Source organism: Gigantopelta aegis, chromosome 4 (assembly GCF_016097555.1).
Source record: "Gigantopelta aegis isolate Gae_Host chromosome 4, Gae_host_genome, whole genome shotgun sequence".
Classification (NCBI taxonomy): Eukaryota; Metazoa; Mollusca; class Gastropoda; order Neomphalida; family Peltospiridae; genus Gigantopelta; species Gigantopelta aegis.
The window spans coordinates 96,950,591-96,972,231 of NC_054702.1; the positions used below are offsets into that span (position 1 = coordinate 96,950,591).

Consider the following 21,641-nt stretch of genomic DNA (forward strand, 5'->3'; position numbering starts at 1 on the left):
GCGGGTTTCCTCTCTATGACTGTCAAAATGACCATATTTTTGACGTCCAATAGCCAATGATTAATAAATCAATAGCCGATGATTAATAAATCTAGTGGTGTCGTTAAACAAAACCTTCTTTTTTTTAAGAAGGTCCATTTTTTGGTTATTCATATAAATTATATTAATATGCCACTGAACAATATTTAAGAAACAACAAGGAATAAATCTTAATTAATAACCTAGAGCTTTATTACACACACACCCACAACCCACCCCCCCCCCCCCCCCCCCCAAAAAAAAGAAGAAAAAAAAAAGGAGAAAAGATTTACATGTAATATTTCAACAATATTAAATTTGTCCATTCTATATTTTTGGACTCTTGGGCGTTCTCAATTTAATGACCAGTAAGTGTGCCATGTCCATGAATGATTGCTAGCTAGGTATTTCCAACCTCCACCCCCCAATATTCAAGTAATGTCGTAGGATAGGATACAATGGAGGTTGGAAATTGTCCCTAAATTTCTACAAGGCCAGTTTGTCACTGGATTAAATTGAAAAACATTGCTTATTTTCGTGACAATCGGAACTCTTCACCCGATATCTCACGAAAGTAGCCGAACTTGCCTTTCAGTTTGAAGGGAAGTAACTCAATTGTTAGAAGAAAATGATTCCATGGCTCGTAAACAAAATTTATATAGAACAATTTGATTTATAATACCACCAAATTAGTGCTTGTGATTGTTTTGGAACATTTTCGTGGAAATCGTTGTTATATTAAAACAATTTTAGGGTCGGCAGGTTCAAATTAGGGTCAGTCGGTTAACCGGAAACAAACAATATTTGCCTAAAGTAAAATTAAAATAAGCAAAAATCTTTTTAAAAATTCCTCTAGTCAATCCATGCACATTGAAATGAAAAATTCTAAACTTATTAAATCACCCAGTTTTGCAGTGAATAATATGACTGAAAACAATACATGTTTAATCAATCAAATTCTTGGCAAATTTATATTCTTATGTCTCATCCGTCACAAAAAATATATATTCAAATTTCATCACTTTCACATAATAAAATTCACAATCTTTTAAAACAGATACATATGTAGGAAAATACTTGAACTTTTGTTTTTTAACTTTATAACTTTTAATTGATTAAACTTAATTGTTATAAAAAATGTGAGACGTGACATTGCAAATTAGTTATAAAAATCATTTAACTAATTGCATAATTAATGACTAAAATGTTATGCACAAGTTACAAGAGGGTTTGAAGGTTTTTATGTCTATGGTAAAGATTTTCTTCATTGTGGATTTTTAATAAAGATATTGAAAAAAATAAAATATGTCCATCACAATTTTTTTAAATGTTTGGCAAAAAGTCCTTACAAAGTGTCCTTGGTGTAGCAGGGCTTGCGCTGTCATTCGCCAAAGTCGGCAATTGCGGAAAAAAAAAAAATGCGAAAGAATATTCGGTTTGGCGAAATTTTTTGCGAAAGATTTTTTTTCCATCCTGATTTGCATGTCCACGTGGCCAGTCTACTATTCAGTAGCGTACTGCCAGCTACTTGTCGTAAAGCTAGAAAACGCGATTAAATAATATGAAATACTGTTTAAGACTTGTTGCATTGTTGATACTAAATGTTTGATTACTATCGACTACAAGTTTTACTCTTTATTAGTCATGTTTTGTCATACCGGTTAATGTTATAAATCTAGGTCACATGGTTGAGTTCATTTCCACGAAGTGGCACCCACCCATGAGGAATACATGTTGTTTCTCACTTATATATAATCATTATTAGTTAAAACGTTTACAGATTATATTTCAAACATATTAAATGGCGAAATTATCATTCATTTGTGCTATATCTACTGATATAATACTAACGCCGACACGATACATCCCTCCGCCCCTTGCACAGAAATACAAAACTCGAAACCGGCATGAAACTGAAAAAGTTTTTTCCCCCTACTTGTGAAAGACTGTTGCACGCCGGTGTTTTGATAGCAATAACATAATGACGTTTCCTTTGTCTTTATGTTGGATGACTGGCTATAACCTTGAGTTGGACACCATACTAATTATGAATAGTATTCAGTTATAAATCATACCGGGACTTTAGGAGGGTAGTTACAAAGTGAGGTCATGGCGTAGGGTATGATCAAGAGTTACACACTTTTATTTTATTTAAAAAAAAATTCCATAAAATAAAAGAGCCAGTCTGGCCATTTTGTGTCTTTAAAATATAATTTTTCTATTATATATACAACAATACTTCTATTACCAAAGAGATTAAAGATACGTGCCCATAGGCCTGTAGCATTGGAACAATATCTGGAGGGGGCAGCACAGTCTCTGGTGGGACTATTGAGTTTTATCTTCATATAAAGCAGAAAAGAAAAAAGATAAAACCAAAATAAGAACAGAAAATCTAATGTTTATAAATTTATAATGTTGGTAAAATTAATGCCAGTGACAGGGAAAGAAGGAAGTTGTGTGGGAGACAATTGTTAAAGAACTTTAGAGGGGTGAGTATTGTCAATATTACAAAATATAACGCTGGCAGGGTTACAAAAAGTCAGATTTTACATGATGTAATTGTTGAACGTCTCCATAATTGGACATTTATAAACTTCTTTGTCATTTTCAAATTATTTTGATGTCTCATCATATATTTAAACAAAATTGTAATAAAAACAAAAGGGCATTGGGTCCTGTTCTGGACCTCATTTATTCCAGCATTTTGCACGCATATCTCGAAAGCTCAGATACTGAATGTTATAAGTTGTTAGGCTATTAAATATGTAAACATTATGTACCGGTACTTACATTTCACACTTTTGGTGCAAAAATATATGTATAGTGTATATCGTAGTCCGGTGAATCTTTTTGGGAACATATATATTGGATCAAAATTCACTTGATTTTTTCAAATTACAGAGAAACATACAATTTATATCATTCTTTGATGCATACAAAAAGTAAAATTGTCTCTCTTGTGATATACCACTCGTGATGCACTGACTTCAATGAGCCCATCGACGGGGATCGACCCTAGACTGACCACACATCATACAAGTGCTTTACTACTAGGCTACAACCAGCCCTAGACATCTGCAGCATTTCATTATTAGATTACAAGACGTAAACTGAATAATAAGTACATTTTAGCATATACTATATTGTCATAAAGAACGAGATTAAAAATAAAATCTTTTGACTGAAATGCAAATATGTTACTGGCGAATATATATTTAGATTGGCGAAAAAAATTGAAGATAGGCAAATTTTTTGGCAAACAAAAATAGCAACCCAGGGCTAGCCCTGTATAGTGTTCATGTCTGAATTTTACAAGAACCAGCTTATGATGTTTACTTTCATATGATGTAAAGTTTCCATGTAAATTTAATGTTACTGGCGAATATATATTTAGATTGGCGAAAGAAATTGAAGATAGGCAAAAAATTTGGCGAACAAAAATAGCAACCCAGGGCTAGCCCTGTATAGTGTTCATGTCTGAATTTTACAAGAACCACCTTATGATGTTTACTTTCATATGATGTAAAGTTTCCATGTAAATTTAATGTTTTTTATTTTCATAGTAGCGGACCAATTGCCTCTAAAATAAAAGTACAGGGTTTTAATTTTACCACAACATTGACAGCAAATACCAGGCTGTGGTACTCTACTTGGTTTGCGACTGCCTTTCCACACATCCCATGTGGTACATATACATACATACATGTGTGTGTGTGTATATATATGTGAGCTATTCCTTGTTAGGTAATTAAACCAATAGGTCATTTCTAAAAAGTTGTTCAGTTGAGACAAGTTTCGTATCATTTGAAAGGTTATTATCTCTAGTGTCAAATATTATATAAATGCTTTTTCAGGAATTGTGTTTTAAAATACTCACTTATAATGCAACTAATGCATCAACCATGAATGCACCAATATTTTACGAATAATTCTATTCTATTAACACATTTAGTAGCATATTTTGTTCCACATAAGTGAGTAGAAATATTTGCACAAATCTTTGCACAGAAATAATCCCAGACATGTCCTTTGTTAATTGACATAATATATAAAATAAATATTTATATTTCAAGCCATCTTTTATTCACAGCTTTACAATCATGTGTTATTTGTGTATGTCCGACACCAAAATATTAATTTTTCGATCTCCACTTCTGCTGTTTGTAAAATGTTACTGAGAAGCAATTTTAATTTTATATAGTTGATTAAAAAAAATGTTAAAACAATGATTTAATATATAACAATTACCATGCTACTGTGGTGCTGTTATAATGTACATCCGGCATCATAAAGCATGTTTATTCTTTCCAATTTTAAACCAAAGTATTGATATTTATGCAATGCCTGTGTGATATTAGCACACACTTTTATAACTAGAACCTCGTTTCACCCCACCTCAAGTAGTCGACTCATGGGTGTTACCTTGAAATTTTGAATGCAGTTAATTTTTGTAATGAACTAGTGAAGTTTATGGCTAATATTTAAGGTTTCTTTCAAAACAAAAATCTGCTTTAAAAAATACACAAGACCAAGAGAGTGGTTCATCCTCACCTCCTGAAGCCCTCTTGTTTTTCATTTTTTTCAAACAAAAATAATAAATCCTAGTTCTGTTTTTACTGTTTTTAAAAACTTGTAAAATTGTACTTCACACGAATATGTCTGACACCAACAGAAAAATATACATCCGACACCAAGCATGTTTGTCTCTATTTTTTTATTTTTATAGTGTGATAAAAACATTGCTATTACATCTGATATACAGATAAACATCTACCCAATAGGAATAGGACACAATATTTCCAATATGCTCTCACATATCTCAGAGATTTAGACATAACCATGTGTGTGTGTGAAAAATTGCAGTTGGTGTGCATACGTCCGACACCATGCATATTTTCCACTATACTATATTATATGACAATGGTGCCCTAGTTGGTTCGTACAATGTGTACAATAAAATGTTGTGGAACGTCATATGCATCTATGTAATGCTTGGCTAAAATGTCTGAAATGTACGTCCGACACCACGAAATTGCCCATATCCTTAATTACGAAATACAATTTCTAATAAATATGAAAGAATTGACGATTTGGTGAAATAATATGCAACAGTTTTATATCTCGATTTTTAATAATTAAATACATAACCAGTTTTGGTGGTTGAATTTTATGTCATTAAACTGAAGGCAACAATTGCTGTACAACTCACAAATTAAACTTTAACCCCTAAAAGTAATAATTAGTATTTTTTGGCATTACTAAAATCAGTGTGACCAACTAAACAACGCTTGACTTTTCCAACTGCAAATGGCACTAGATACGTTGATATACAATCTCACGCTGAAATAAATAATGGTCCAACGAGGTGTTAAGTGAGCTATGACGCCAAACAAGTCGGTATGTTCATGTCTTGTGTGATTTTGTTTGTGAAATTGGATAAGGTCTAATATATTACAACTTTTGACTTCTCACTACTGCTAATAAGTCACAGGTTTCTTCTCCCATTTTCTAAACCTGTTTTCACATTTACCTGACATGTTGGACACCTTATACATGTAAATACCCTATAGCTGATTAAAACAATATACTGTTAAACAAACATTCTTTCCTCTCTCTCTCTCTCTCTCTCTCTCTCTCTCTCTCTCTCTCTCTCCCCCCCCCCCCCCCCCCCCCCCCAGCTATATTGTTTAAATGAATGCTATTCTACAATGTATCTATATATATATATATATATATTGGCATGGACTTTTTCATAAATTAGTTCACAACATATGTAATGAGTTTGTAGTTGGATTAAAAATGCCGAGTTAAAATATAATGGTACATTCAAGTGGTATGTGTGGGCTTTATTGATGTATTATACACGTACATGTCTTGACATGAATTAATGATACACATCTAGTTCAGCTCCACTTGTCTAGCACAGTGCACTCCCTGACATCAGCACTATTACTGGCTCACCAGATTTATGTGAATAGACAGTGCTGCATAAGGGCGTATATTCAAAATATTTGCTATCTACACGCACAGTGTACTTGTTGATACATGTATCCAAATAAATTAACACACTTGTATATACACTATTATTTTTAATTTGTACTGAAATTTATATATCTTGGAGGCTTTGGCTTCATGGTCTAGTCTGAAATTTATTATGGTGCTTGTAGTTTTGGCAAAGGAAACTCCCATTGATCCATCTTTCTGTGGTGACTCAGCTATTGATCTGTTGAAACCAGTTAAGACTGGTCTGTGGCATTGTAATACATGTAGTATTAATGAACTACATTTTTTTTTTGAAGAGGAAAAGGACTGTCTACGCATATTTTTTTTGTACATAATCGTGACAAGAGTGCACACATATATACTGTAAAAACAAAATATATTATTATATATACACTACTTGTGCACTTAATTTTAAATTTACAGTGGTAATAATAAATAATTGTAGTTACAATATATGACTCTCTATGGGAAAACCAGGACAAAATCACTAGTATGAATTCAAGCATAATGCCATTTTAAGTAATCAACACAAACATAGTCTAAAACTAAGTAAATAATAAAAAATAGTATATTTACTTTTTGTGCAAAAGAAAGAAAGAAAGAAATGTTTTATTTAACGATGCACTCAACACATTTTATTTACGGTTTTATGGCGTCAGATATATGGTTACGGACCACACAGATTTTGAGAGGAAACCCGCTGTCGCCACTACATGGGCTACTCTTTCCGATTAGCAGCAAGGGATCTTTTATTTGCGCTTCCCACAGGCAGGATAGCACAAACCATGGCCTTTGTTGAACCAGTTATGGATCACTGGTTGGTGCAAGTGGTTTACACCTACCCATTGAGCCTTGCGGAGCACTCACTCTGGGTTTGGGGTTGTTATCTGGATTAAAAATCCCATGCCTCGACTGGGATCTGAACCCATTACCTACCAGCCTGTAGACCGATGGCCTAACCACGACGCCACCAAGGCCGGTTGTTGTTTGCAAAAGATACAAGTGCTACAAATATTCTGAACAATATAAAACATGTTTGTTTATAAAATGTCTTAAAGGTAGGGTCAACTCAAGCAAGAGCCGTATGTGTTGGAAAGATGCATACCCGGACCACCAACACATACTGATACTTTAGCAAATGAAAAAGGCATAATTTTAGAGTTAATAAAAAAACGTGATTATTCCTGCTAACTGGGGGCAGCCATTTTGTTTCGTTTTTGTGACGTCCGGTAGGATAGCTTGGGGCAAAGTGACGTCAGCTCCTGACCATCTCCTGTATGTACAGTGTAAACAAAAGCATTAATTTTTAACAAAAACCACATTGAGTGGGTACAAGTTTTATAATTTTTACTCACATATATTCACTTAAATGTTTTATAAATACATGAAATAAAGTGCATATATGAATCGGTAAGTATTATTTTCGTGTCTTTTTTATAATTTTTATTATTTTTAGATTGGCTAATAGTGATTAAAATTAGGCAAAAAATCGAAAAAGTTGTGTTTACTTACGGGCATTTGTGGCCAGCTGTCCAGTATTTATGTCCATTATTCCCGATAACAGTGGTTTTCTGACCGGAATTTTTTTTAAAACCCGAACTACGATTCATATTGCAATATTTGGTAATTTTCGTTGTTGGTAAAATGATCAAATTTATTATCAAATTAGCTGTCACAATCAGCTATCGATCCCTGAAAATGACCGCGACATGCCACCATTGTTGTCAAGCGAAAATGCTTGCCGAAAACCACTTTTTGAACTCAAAATTTCAAGGTATTTTCAATTGAAAAAATCAAAACAAAAGCCACCATTTTGAAAAAAATAATTCTTTTATTATATTTCCGTTTCCGGTGAGTGTCGTGTGCAAAAAATGCAGGAAATATGAATTGGGGAATGCACTGTATACAGTGTACAGTACATCGACTGACGTGACGTCGGGCAAGATATCTCGCCTGCAGTACTCAGAAGGTTAATGCATGGGCAAATCATTGTTAATTGTTTCAACTTGTTGTGTAGCCACTTTGACAATGGTATTTTATTTTGTATTGAAAAATAATATATAGTGCTGGATATACTTACTGCTGGCTTACTGGGATGTGTATTATTACAGAACATTGCAATGTATGACTATTTATCATCTTGAAAAAACCAGGTAGATTGTATTTCTCTAGTTCTAAGGCTCATTCCTGATGTGACGCGTTAAGTATTACGTAATCACCAGCTCGCCAGAGGGCGTACTCACTGAGATGGTACAAAATGGCTGCACCCTTTATATATAATAGTCGTCACATTTAACCGTTTTATTAATTAACTATATGATTATACGTGTTGATATTAAGCAATAATGTGCATTATATATTGTTGAATATGCATACCAGGCCAAATGTCTTAATTGTCCTCTCCTTTAATCAGTATTTAGTAATCCTAAATTCATTAAAAAAAAAAGGGCAGAAACAATTTGTTTTATTATTATTAAAGGCAGACATACATGTACATGTACGTGATAAATATTTTTATGAAATCAAAATTTAAATTTTTTTTTTTGTAGTTTGGCAGGACTTTTTACATCTAGACAGTCTCACATCACTTTTACCATGAATGAGAACAGATATGCAAACAGTTAGACATCAAATGCAGTTTATATCTCACTGTATACACACATGTACCTACATGTAGATCATTACATGGCGATGCAATGATATATAGGTTAAACATGTTTACACATTTACCGTAAGTAGTTTCACGCCCAGTAGCCGATGTATTTTTTCGTGCTGCAAGGGTGCAGAAGTGGAAAATATTTCACTAGCCCGCTGGACAAGAACCAACTAAAATTTACTAGCACGCCAGAATTTCTACTAGTCCCCCAGCCTATAGAACAATATATTATTGTTTAACCATATTATAATATATACTGTCATCACTTCAAATGATATATTATTAAGGACACTTGGTAAGTGACCAACATCTTATGGCAAACGAAATTAAGTCTCGCCCCTTGATTGACAAATCCTTAAAAATATACATATTTATATTCTAATAAGACAATTTATTTCACACATACAAAATTCAAGTGGCATCCCGCAAATATTTAACATAACAATATATTTTAAAAACACTGTGACATACTTTCAATGTAAACAAGCCATTTCTAGGAAGTATTGACCTTTGACTGGCTCTGTTTCTATAATGTTGCGCTTGCGCAGATTGGAATTAAGAAGTCATCTACAGTGTTCGAGATTAACAGTATCCCGATGTCCCGGGGATACCAGAATTTAATTTTGGATACCAGACTTCAATAACCCAGTATCCCACCGGAATACCATATAATGTTTTTGTTTTTTAAATCCTGCATTATTTTTCGCTGAAACAATGAAAGTCGTCATTTACTGGTGAAGTTATGTAACAGTGTTGTCCAAGTTTGTTATGTTGTTATTTATGAATTTCATTTAAGTGGGATACTAAAGTCTCAGGTGGGATACCAGATTTTGAAATGTTAGTATCCAACTGGGATACTGCCCACAATTTGTAATCTCGAACACTGATCTACTGTCCAAAAAAAGAAGTATGGCGCCATACCCATTTTACCCTATGGCAGAAACCGTGTGTATATATATATATATATATATATATACACTCTTCAAAAAAAAGATGGGGAACTCTAATAAGAATTTGCAGTTGCCAAAATTGTAAGGTATATCAGCTGTGGGGAATGGTTATGTGATAATAGTGAATTAATTGGGCAAACATTACAACCGGTAGTTCAGTATTACAGTAGGTTTTATGACCACCAAAGATCTTGAAAGATGATTGGGGTCAGAAGTGAAATTTAAAAGTTGACATTTTTTTTATCAGTAAATCGCAAATTCAAACAATAAAAATGACTAAAAACAAACCAATAACAACTGTATGATCAACAGAATGAAAAAGATTGACAGAAATAATGTCCCACAGTGATTAATGGACCTTCCTGGAAATTGTCAAAATCAAGAATGACACCCCACGCACGTGTACGAACAACTGCGTGATGCATGTAGAACTATGGAATGTGTTTCGGTGTGTTGATAAACAAGACCTGAATGTTCTTTACTAGGATGTCTGTGGTCAAAACGTATGTTCGGTCTAATAGTTGATATTAACATTAATATTTCAGGTTCCCCTACTTTTTTGAAGAGTATATATGTATATGAAGAAACTTCTTTGTACCAGTTTTAAGCTACTAAAGTAAATATTGTAAAATTATGTAATACACTCTAAATGAAATGGTGTTAAACTTACAGAATATATGAATAGTTTAGGCGCAAAATGCGATATATCCATTTTTCATTTTCAGTAAAAGTTTTTTTTTTTTAATTGGCGTATATTGCGTTTTGATAAAAAAAAAACCTGGGATTTACCCAATACAATTTCATAAGGATCAATCACGTTTTGCAGCAAATCAGAGGGCCTACGATTAGCCCTTACTGACATACAATAATGGCTTTAACTAAAAACTAGAAAGAAAATGGTTTATATCGCATTTTGCACCTGAAGTCTTCATATGTACATTTGTGGAATCTGGTGTTAGACTATTTCAGGGTAAAACAGGTTTACAAAATGTCATCTCCAAAAATATTATTTGGGTATGGCATCATACCCAATTGTTTGCAGATTGTATTATTTTATTTTGACATTTTGACAAAATTGATGACTTTTTATCATTACTGTGATTTTCTTAACCCTAACCCTAAACATAACCGATTTCTTTCTGGGGCAGGCCCCCTAAGACACACGCACACACACACGTCAACTGCAGTTGCATTCAGCATGCATAATAATTCAATTCCATAACACCATACCCAAACGTTTCTTTCCGGCAGAAACCTGGACTAATGCTTATTACCTGTTTAAACTGTCTAGTAGTTGTTGATGGAAATATGATTTTACTATTCTGCCTGTATGACATGCAAGCCATCATGTTAATTGTGATAAAATTTATGCATGGTTATATAGAGATCTTGAGACAACATGGTTTGAGTTCGCAAATTGGCATTTTATTACATGTGAAATTACTTTCATGTATTCCATGTATATTTAAAACAAATATAGTGTTATACATGTACTTGGGTAGGCTACTAAAAATGTGATAATTTGTAGCTAGAATATTGTTGTACATGTATGTCAATAAATGGGCAGAACCTTTTTATATCTTAATGTTTTAATTTATTTTTCTTAGGATGATGAAAAATACCTATCCACATTATTTGCTCAACTCACAGATGATGAAACAGATGATGATCATCGGAGAGATCTCATAATGTTTCTCAAAGAATTTTGTATATTTTCTCATCCGCTGCAGCAACAAAGTAGGGAAGTTTTCTTTAAGGTATATTTCATTTGCTTCATTTATTCATATTTTATTTCTTTATTGGTTTTAATTTTGCATTATTTATTGAAATTGTTATTGTTTGTGTTATTTGGCTTTATTATTAGGTTTCATTTATTTATATTTTATTATTTTATTTATGTAAACTGATATCGATTTCAGGGGACAATATTTAAAAATCTTAGGTAACCAGAAGTTGGTTGTTTGAAGTAACCTCATCATAACACCTGTGTACTATTGTTCTGTACTACACTGATGTTTCATATGTATTTTAAACAAATCAATTTCAATTTTTTAAAAACCCGGCAGTTCATTAAATGTAATCTATTGGTACAATGGTAGTTCTTGTGAATTTTTATTTGTATAACAGACATGAGCAAAACACTGTTGTGTGAAATACTAAGATTGGGATTTTAAAGCACAATATATCTCTGTTTGCAAATTGGTTATACAAATTAAATTTATACAAACTGCCAATTGGTTACATTTTAAGTGAACTTTTTAAACTATATAATAACATATATATTAAAAAAAAATCCAGACTGTTTTGGACACCCCAAAATAATGTATGTTTTTGAAAGTCAGTTTATTTAAAATACAATTGGGAGTACATACTTTTACACGTGTTAAGATTAAGTTACTGACCAATTACCCAGATAGAATTCACATAGTTGAAAATCACACAAACTGACTTCTGGCTACCTAAGATATTGAAATATTGTCTGTTGTAAATAGAATGGTTAAACGTGTAGTTTTACTTTTTAATTGCTTTTTAGCACCATGTTTTAGCAAAATGGGGTTTGCATGTAGTAACATTTTTAAAATTTAAAATTTGGTTTGTGTTTTTGATACTAAATCAGAATAAGTTATAAGTTGTTTTAAAAAAGCACATTTTCATATGCACTAGTAATTAGATTTACGTGTGTTGGTGCATATTTCGTATGTATACATGCCACTGTATTTATTTATTTGTTAGTGCTTGGCTCTTTGTTATTTTAAGCATGTTTTAAAATTCTATTTTCAGACATTACTAAGCCTTGGGGTATTATCAGCTATAGAAGTCATATTAGTAAGTGGATTTTAAAATACCTTAACATAGATAGTTTATACTGCAGCTTCTGTAGTTGTTGTAATACCTGTACTTTTTCACTTTTATCACATACCTTTTTGGGATCCATATTTTACTTTGTATGATGTGATCCCAAGTAGAAAATAATGTGTACCCTAGCTTGTCTCCCTTTGTACTAATGCTTTGATCCCCTCAGTGTTTTATTGTCTTGTCTTGATAACTTCTCACAGTGGCATCAACTTTTGTGTTTAGTATCTACATAATGTACAGTGGTATGTTTTCTTGATTAACCTTTTGACTACTGGATTAATTTTTGACAAAAAATCAAGTTGAGTGGGTACAAATTTCTAAATTTTACTCACATATATTCACTTAAATGTTTTATTAATATATAAAATAAGTTTTACTGTGACATACCGTCATTGTTGTCAAGCGAAAATACTTGCTGAAAACCACTTTTTGAACTAAAAATTCCAAGGTATTTTCCATTGAAAAACAAACAAAAGCTAGCATGCTGTCAAAAGCTACATATTTTATAAACTGTAAGTTCTAGATCCATGCAAATCAGTTTATTGGTACATCCACATTGAGATGCATGTTTTATTTTTAATTGAAATTCTTTAGCATTTAGCTCAATATTAAGTTTTGTCACTTAGCTCTATTTATCACAAAGTTTAACTTCTAGGTTAATGAAACTTGGTTTGTAGATGCATTGAAGAATGTACATCTATGGATGCAAATATTGAGCAACACGTAATAATTTCATGAAACATTGAATTCCATGGAATGGGAGAGGCCTTAATATAAACTCTTGCCTGTTGGCTGATCCCAAAATCGCATATTTAATGGTTAATAAGTATTGTTTAAACCAATTCCATGGAATTCTTTTTAATATTGTAATGTATAGACTTAAAAAGAATCTTTTTATATATAGATCTTACATCAGAAAAAAGTGAGTTATGGATGATTTTTAATTGTACAACTCTTGTACTTGTAAGGACTATAGTTGGGCAATTCCACGGTAACAGAATTACGAGTTGGAGAGATGTTTCAGGCATTAAACTCAGCTAGTCCACATAAGAAAAATTATCATAATGATATAACTATATAATACACTAGTGCTGCACTAGTGCTTGTTAAGGGCAGAAGTGAGACTCCCTACTGCAAGGTGTTGTGCATGGGTACTTAATTAAAGTCTGGTAACGGAATTACGCAAAACGGACACCATTTTTACGGGCACCGCAAAACATTGACAAACTGTGAAGTATGATGAAAGAATTATTTATCTTCATGATGAAATAATGACCTAATGATTTGTGATTAACAAAATAGAAATTATATTACAAATTATCTTTTCATAATTTTGTTGTACAACATTGAATGCTGGTAACGGAATTATACAGTTCGGTAACGGAATTACCACTCTGAATTTACATTAGAACAAAATAATTTATTTACTTTAAATTTGGTTTGCAAATATTTTGCATAATTTTATAAGTTAAATAATAACTCTGTATACTTATTTTAAGCATTCATACTAATATTTCAGCAGAGTTTGACAAATCCGCTAGCCCGACGCCCATGGCTAGTGTTTTTTAAGTTCGGGCTAGTGAGAAACACAAAACCCCTCTCCTTATCGCTCAATCGTGTTTTTTGGGGGTTTATCTTTTTCTCTCGGCTGAAATTTTGTTTAATAAATTTGATTGTGACGTTTGTCATCGAATAATATCAACAATGCAATCAGTATATACAGTGTTCAAGATTAATTTTTTTGGGCAGTATCCCAGTTGGATACTAACGTTCAAAAATCTGGTATCCCACCTGAGAATTTAGTATTATATGGTATCCTGGTGGGATACTGGATTCTTGAAGTCTGGTATCCAAAATTAAAGTCTGGTATCCCCGGGATATCGGGATACTGTTAATCTCGAACACTGATATAATAATAATCCACTTGAACTAGGTCTGCAAACTGCAGTAACAATAACATGCTATATCTACATCGCCACAGTTAAGCATGCATTGTTTTCTTTTCCCTTTCAAGATTCTGGCACAGGAAATAAGTCTAATGACGTGCGTGTTTTGATTGGTTGGACACGTCATGTGGTAGTTAATCTCGCACATATGTTTTAGGCTAAGAACTTGGAAATCACCAATCGCGACGACAGGTTAATCTCAATCAAGTAAACCCCAGTCACGCTTTGAATGTCAGTGTTTGTTTTATTTACCTATTGTTTTCTATTTAACACTTCGCTGACATGTGGTTATCGGCAATCAGGAAAACAATTTACTTTAATGGTAACCGCACATGCAATGACTGCTTGGCCTATTACGTGTAGCGGTCTGGATAATGCATCACAGCTGCCGATACAAGATGATACGTTTTTTGTTCATCAATTAACAACGGATTAGATATCGGTCTGACACGGGATAATGCCCTGTATTTGAGCAATTGGCATCACCGTTCCTGGCGACATAAATTTAATAGTAGGGCCCTAAATGTATAACTTACTACTGAATACACTGAACCATCTATTACCGTGTGTCACACTGTCATACCCTCATTTAAATTTAATTATTTTGACAGTGGGTTTAGATATCAGCCATGAGTTTGCTCAATTATTTTTCCCCGGGGGGTGGGCAAAAGCGAAAACGGAACAATGACAATGGATCACACTTGACAAAAAAACAAACGTACAACACAACAAAAAACTGAAAGTTACAACATGATTTAAGTGTTTGTTTTATTTTACTCTTATACTCGTAAATGTGTAATGTTACAAAAATTATATAAAAATCCAGTTATAATTGATCAGGAATTTGGGCTAGTGCTTTATCTTGGTGGGCTAGTGGTTTTCACAAACCCACTAGCCCTGTGGCTAGCATCTTCATAAATAAGGCTAATATTTGTTCCTCGTATTCAGCCTTGATACATGTAGTCAAGATTACTGATATCCACTACTAGCGCCCTCTATTGGAAGAAAATTTGTAACACCGATTATGTCCCTTACACGATGACATCGCTGACCAATCACAGCATCGGTAACATGTGACAATCTTGAAAGCAATATTAAAAATTAACTGCCGGACGCTGACGCTGCCATCTTTGTTTACAATAACAAGGGAATCTATAAGGAGCGTTGCGATTCGTTGCATTCAGATCTCATCGCATCCAATGAAATATAAGCATTTTGTGGCACGATTTCTTGATGACATGTATCAAGGCTGAATACGAGGAATGAATATTAGCTTTGATTTATGAAGATGTGTGGCTAGTGACTTTTCAAAATATTTGTCATACTCTGATTTCAGTTGATAACTGGTTTCAATATCAGTAACTTGTACATGTATATGAGTGGAGATGTAAACCAGCGCTAAACTGTGTACATATTACATAGTAAATGTTTAAAATGTTTGACAGCAATTGTACATATTATAGAAGTCTATAAAAGAAAGATATATGTCAAGACATATTTCTGTAATGTTTATTATTATTTTGATGTCAAATCCTTGATGGATTACTCGATATAAGCACAAATGTATACATAATATATAGGCCTGATTATTTAACTCGACACAAGTTACATAAAAAGGTATCACTGATTTTTAAAAAAAGAAGAAAAAAAGATAAGCAAGCACAAGTACATGCACATAATATATAATAGTGAATTATTTAACCAGTTATTATTTTAATTTTATTTTTTGCTCATACTGAAAGTGAAAAAAATAATCTGCAAAAATTTATTTGAAGAAAAGAAGTGCAAAGGAGTTTGTGTACATTGTAGTTCAGGATCAGTGGGCGATTTCATCCCGATAAAAACTTACAGAAATTAGCGATGTTGAATTGTTTTAATATGACTGAAATATTGGTCACCATTTTATAATTCTTGAAGTTAACACATGTTTACTTTTTTAAATTTTGACGACTGGGATGAAATATACATGTACTTAAAATGTTTATTCTCTCGGCGGATTAATCACTGAGGTCAGTCCCTCCCTATTTTGGGAAGTTACAAGTTTTATGGTCCCAGGCAGGATCTGAACGTCACCTTTCACAGGTCTATCTCCCATGCAAACATGTCAGGTTTAAGGGAATCAAATGCTGTGATTGGCCAAAATACTTTTATGGTCATTGGGATTACAGAAACAGAAACAGAAACATTTATACATGTATCATTTAAGTTTTTTTAAATGAAAAATCGAAATTTCCTGCGTTTTGCAAATTGTGAAATGGTGCACCAAACCATGGGCCTAAAACCGCGGTTTTCGGTAATATCGAATAATCGTCCCATCCCTAGTTATAATGCTCTAAAATATATCTCAAAAGTCCTAATTTTTCACACATTGTCCCAAACCCTACATACACCATGTGCTGTCTGTTTCTTTTGGCCTGCAATTTAAAAAAAATAATAATGGTGGGCCATATTTTACTTCATATTTCGAGCCCGATATAATATTAGTAAGTTTTGCTTATTTTGTCATGAATTTGCAGATTTTTAGTCAGCATAAGCTTTTAAATAATACTGCTTGGTTAAAGTTGATAAAATTTTCTTAATTTCTGTATTGTTAATGGATGACTTATATTTGCTATGGGTGTTCCTCAGATGCATTTGGTGCCACTACTAGTACTACATGTATTACCGTGTGGATTAAAATATATGTATATTTTCCTATTGGTACATCACTTGATGTATATGACTTTGGATAAGAGTGCAGCATTTTAGTACTATGTAGGTTTATACTAAAGTGCTTCTTGACAAAATATACCAAAGACGGTAACGGAATTACAAAACTATGGTAACGGAATTACATTATGTTGACAGCTATAATTTTACTAATAATGCATGAAATTGAAAGTAAATGTGTATGATTATGTTCATTAACATTTACTCAGAGAATATGAGTCGATTCTTTGATTACATATATATGAACAATATAATCTAACTTTTTGTTTGTTTTCAGTAACGGAATTACAAATTGATTCTATGTTTTCTAATTTCACCTATATCTAAAAATAATTATCCTTTTATTAAAGTGAATCATTCAATGTTGTACTTTGTTAGTGGTAAAACAAAAACACCAATAAAAAGAATATTACCTTCAATTACATGGCTGCTGTACACAAATTCATAGTGTGTATTATGGGAGTGTCATATTTTTAGTGTGACGGTATCCTCATAAAATGGCTAGAGTCAACCACATCCATTTATTTTATAATATTTTACTTACAGATTTGGATTCTCCAGATAATTTTACATTAGAAACAATCTTAATATATAAGAAATAACATGATTTTAATTTTTCACTCCATGACCACTTTAGCGTGGAATTGCCCAGTTACATATTTTTGCCATGTAGTAAGAAAGATGGCAGCTGAAAAATGCAAAAAAAAATTGACCCAAAACCAGTAAAACTTTTTTTTTTACATACATAATATTTTTTTTTTAAAAAGGGAAAATATGTCTAACCATACATGTACATTTTTGTTGCGTATTGAGAATTTTTTTTAAACACAGCAGTAATCATGTTGTGCAGTATTTGCAGTTTATTTATAATCATAATGTTTAGTTACCTCCATGTAGGTATACTTTAATTTGTTTTCTTTATTTTCCAGGGTTTAGACGATGTCAAGATGAAAGCTACTGCCATAGACATATTTTCATTCATTGTAGAATTCAGTCCGTCCATGGTCAGAGAATTCATTCTTCGTGAATGTCAAAATCAGGATGATGTAAGACATCGAGATTTATGTCCCCTTAATATGTTGAGATGGATGTACAAGCTTGTATTACTGAGCTGGCTCATTCCATGCAAACTCATCCTGGGATGCAAAAATTAAAATTCATCTTATAAATTAAAAAAGTGCTTTTTTGATATTTTGGATATGTATTATTTATGTTAAATAACAAACAAATCATGAACAGTGAGATATTTTGTGTGTGCCACTATTTGAAAGTACAACACCTGCAAACAAAACAAAACACACAAAAATAGTTAAGTTTGTTCTTTGCTTAAAATGTTGTTAGTTAATACCAAAATGAGTCAGTATATAGTCATTTGACAGACAACTGGATGTCTTAAGATTTACTACCTCTTTCTTTTCTCTTCATATGACAGGTTTATTTGAAAAACAATGCAAAAATAACACTATTTTTCATGTAACACACGTAACACAAATAACCAAGAAGTTTTCATAACTAGTAAAATATTGAATCGTTTAAGATGTGTTTTTAGGTTAAAAGTTAGAATACCAATATGAAACATATTTGACCATTTTTGGTTTGCAAAAGCTGCAAGTTATTATACAATGCAGCCTTTATTGAGTGTAACACACGTAACGCAATGGGGTAGGGGATGAATGTTTTCCCCAACAAACATGTCTTTAAGTAATAAATTGTACAAAACCATCTAAATACAGTCAATGTGAACTCTGCTACTGTCTGTATACATGTATTGAAGTATTTATTTATATATACTCTTCAAAAAAAGAAACGCATAGAGCATATTTTTCATAACATTAATTTGGAAATAACACAATAGTGAATGTTTTAGTATTACCTTATTCTATAGCTAGTGGATGTGATATCATGCACTTCTGAAGCTGACAAAACGCATGATTTGACGTCAGCACGTGCAAATATGTTTATCACAATATCCATAATAATGGTTGCAGAGCTCACATTTATCACGTACAAATCATGCACGTGCACTACCCCTTGACAGAACATTTAGTTACCTTCACACACGCATTATCGATAGTGTCGCTACGTAACGTTGAAATTATGCCCAGGCTGACAGAACCACAACGTAACAACGCAATTGGCCGGATGGAAGCCGGGGAATCGCAATCAACAGTTGCACGTCTTTTTCAACACATCTCAGAGTACAATATCTAGGCTTTGGCACCGTTATCAGCAAACTGGAGTGTCACGTGACCGCCCCAGATCCGGTCGTCCCAGAGTTACCACACCGACGCAAGACAGATACATACGTCTACGACATTTACGTGACAGATTCCTAACTGCTTCATCATCAACTTCTGCCATAACTGGGATGCGAAGAATTTCGGACCAGACCGTAAGAAACCGTTTACGCGAAGCCAATATCCGAGCTAGAAGACCAGCTAGGCGTCTACGGCTTACATGATGCAGACGTTGTCTGATATGGCGTCGACAGCAGTGATGAAGAGTGGCTTTCAGCGACAAGTCGCGTTTTTTGCTTCAGCGCGCAGACGGCAGAGCTAGAGTTTACCGACGACGTAACGAGCGTTGTGCAAATAATTGTGTGCGGCAGGTGGACAGATATGGAGGGGGGAGTGTTATGGTATGAGTGGCCATCACTTACACTGGCAGAAAAGACCTTGTACATGTCCCAGGTCAGCTAACAGCCCAACGTTACTGCAACGAAATTCTCCAGTGTCATGCCATACCTTTCATCAACGCAGAAAATGTCATCTTCCAGGACGACAATGCACGACCACATAGCGCACGTATATAACAACAGACTTCCTGAATCAACACAATGTCGGAGTGATGCCATGGCCTTCAAGATCACCTGATCTTAACCCCATCGAGCACCTGTGGGATGAACTAGATCGATGTTTACGGCAACGTAACCCTGCGCCACAAACGCTACCCCATCTGCTCCAGGCTTTGCAACAAACATGGGCTACAATCCCCCAGCCTGTGATTCAAGCATTATTTGATTCCATGCGTAGGAGGTGCCAAGCTGTCATTGCTGCTCATGGGGCTCATACTAGATATTAGTGTCCATGACCGTGACCTTGATACGGTGCCCTAATCCTGTTGATTTGATAGACGATTTCATTCCAAGTGATGTTCTGATCATGTTTAACAAGTTTCAATTTTACTGCTCTGGTATTGAGCAAAGATATGATGCTATAAATTTGCAATCCAATCCTAACATATACCAGTTATGCGTTTCTTTTTTTTAAGAGTATATTTATGTACTGGTTTTACACTTAACATTAGAGTATTTAGTTAAGGATTTAAAAATAATATCTTGACCTGTCTTAGCTCCTAAGCATGCCAGCAGGAACTGGAGGTTCAATTTTGCAAAGAGCACACATGGGCAGGAATTAATGGTACATGTATCTACTGGTACTGGCCACTTCCATTTACCCTTTTGTAATTGATGAATCGACTAATGTGAGAGCCCCCCTCTTAGGAATCTGGCCTTTTATACGGAACAAATACCAGGGCTCATCCTGTCCAATGCCAAATTAGCCAGCTGCTAATTTTCATGCAAAGTAGCTACATCATTTAGTCTTTGGCAAATAAAATGTTCTTTAAATTAGTCACTTTTGAATAAATTTTGAGTTAACTCTAAACATATATATCTGAAAATTGGCTAAAACTAAAATTCTTCCAGTGTGAGCCCTGCAACATCTATATATGTAATTACCAATCACTACAGTGCAATAGTGTTTTATCATAAGGAACACAGATTCATAAAAATTTGGCAGTTCAACATCCGTATGATATATTGATTTCTTGCTTTAAATTCTTACAAGTGGCTTTGCAACCTCCCTCCGCCAGGGTTTCTGCCAGAGGGTACAACAGGTATGGCGCCATACCCAAATGTTTTGCAGATTTTATTATTTTAAGTTAACTTTTTGACAAAATTAATTACTCTTATCATTACTGTATGCTTTTCTTAACCCTATAACCCTTAACGTAACCAGTTTTATTTCTTGAGTAGTGCGCGCGCGCGCCCCCCCCCCCCCCCCCCACCACCACCACCACCACCACCACCCCCACCCCCCAGTATTGACTGGTTGCATCCAACTCCATAGCGCCATACCCAAAAATTCTGGCATAAACACTGCCCCTTTCCTACCAGCAACTAATTTTTCAATATAGGTAGCAGCTCTATAAATGTATCTTCTTTAAACAATCTAATTAATCTTTAATATAATGATCAGATTAATAAAAATGTAAAACATAACATTTTATGCAAAAGCTGCAGTAGCCAATGAAATTTACCAGTTGCCTTCTTATTTTGACAAGTCTGATGTAAGATTTTGTGAAAAGAGGTTCAGGATGCACTGACTGGAATATTAGTGCTACAAGTATGAGTGAGCGTATACATGCAATATTATTTGAGTGATATTTGCCACTGAAAAAAGGTGGGTGGTGCTAACCCCTCTAAATCCACCCCTAAAA

The 21,641-nt window shown here is 33.6% G+C and overlaps 1 protein-coding gene across 1 annotated transcript in view; it reads left to right on the forward strand.

Moving 5' to 3' along the window:
- LOC121371497 (serine/threonine-protein phosphatase 4 regulatory subunit 3A-like) overlaps positions 1-21,641 on the forward strand; it is a 55,248-nt gene that overhangs the window by 15,696 nt on the left and 17,911 nt on the right. Inside the window, exons 5-7 of the mRNA XM_041497428.1 lie at positions 11,238-11,387; positions 12,412-12,456; positions 18,071-18,187. Coding sequence (XP_041353362.1) covers positions 11,238-11,387; positions 12,412-12,456; positions 18,071-18,187 — 312 coding nt within the window. The remainder of the gene's footprint in view (positions 1-11,237; positions 11,388-12,411; positions 12,457-18,070; positions 18,188-21,641) is intronic.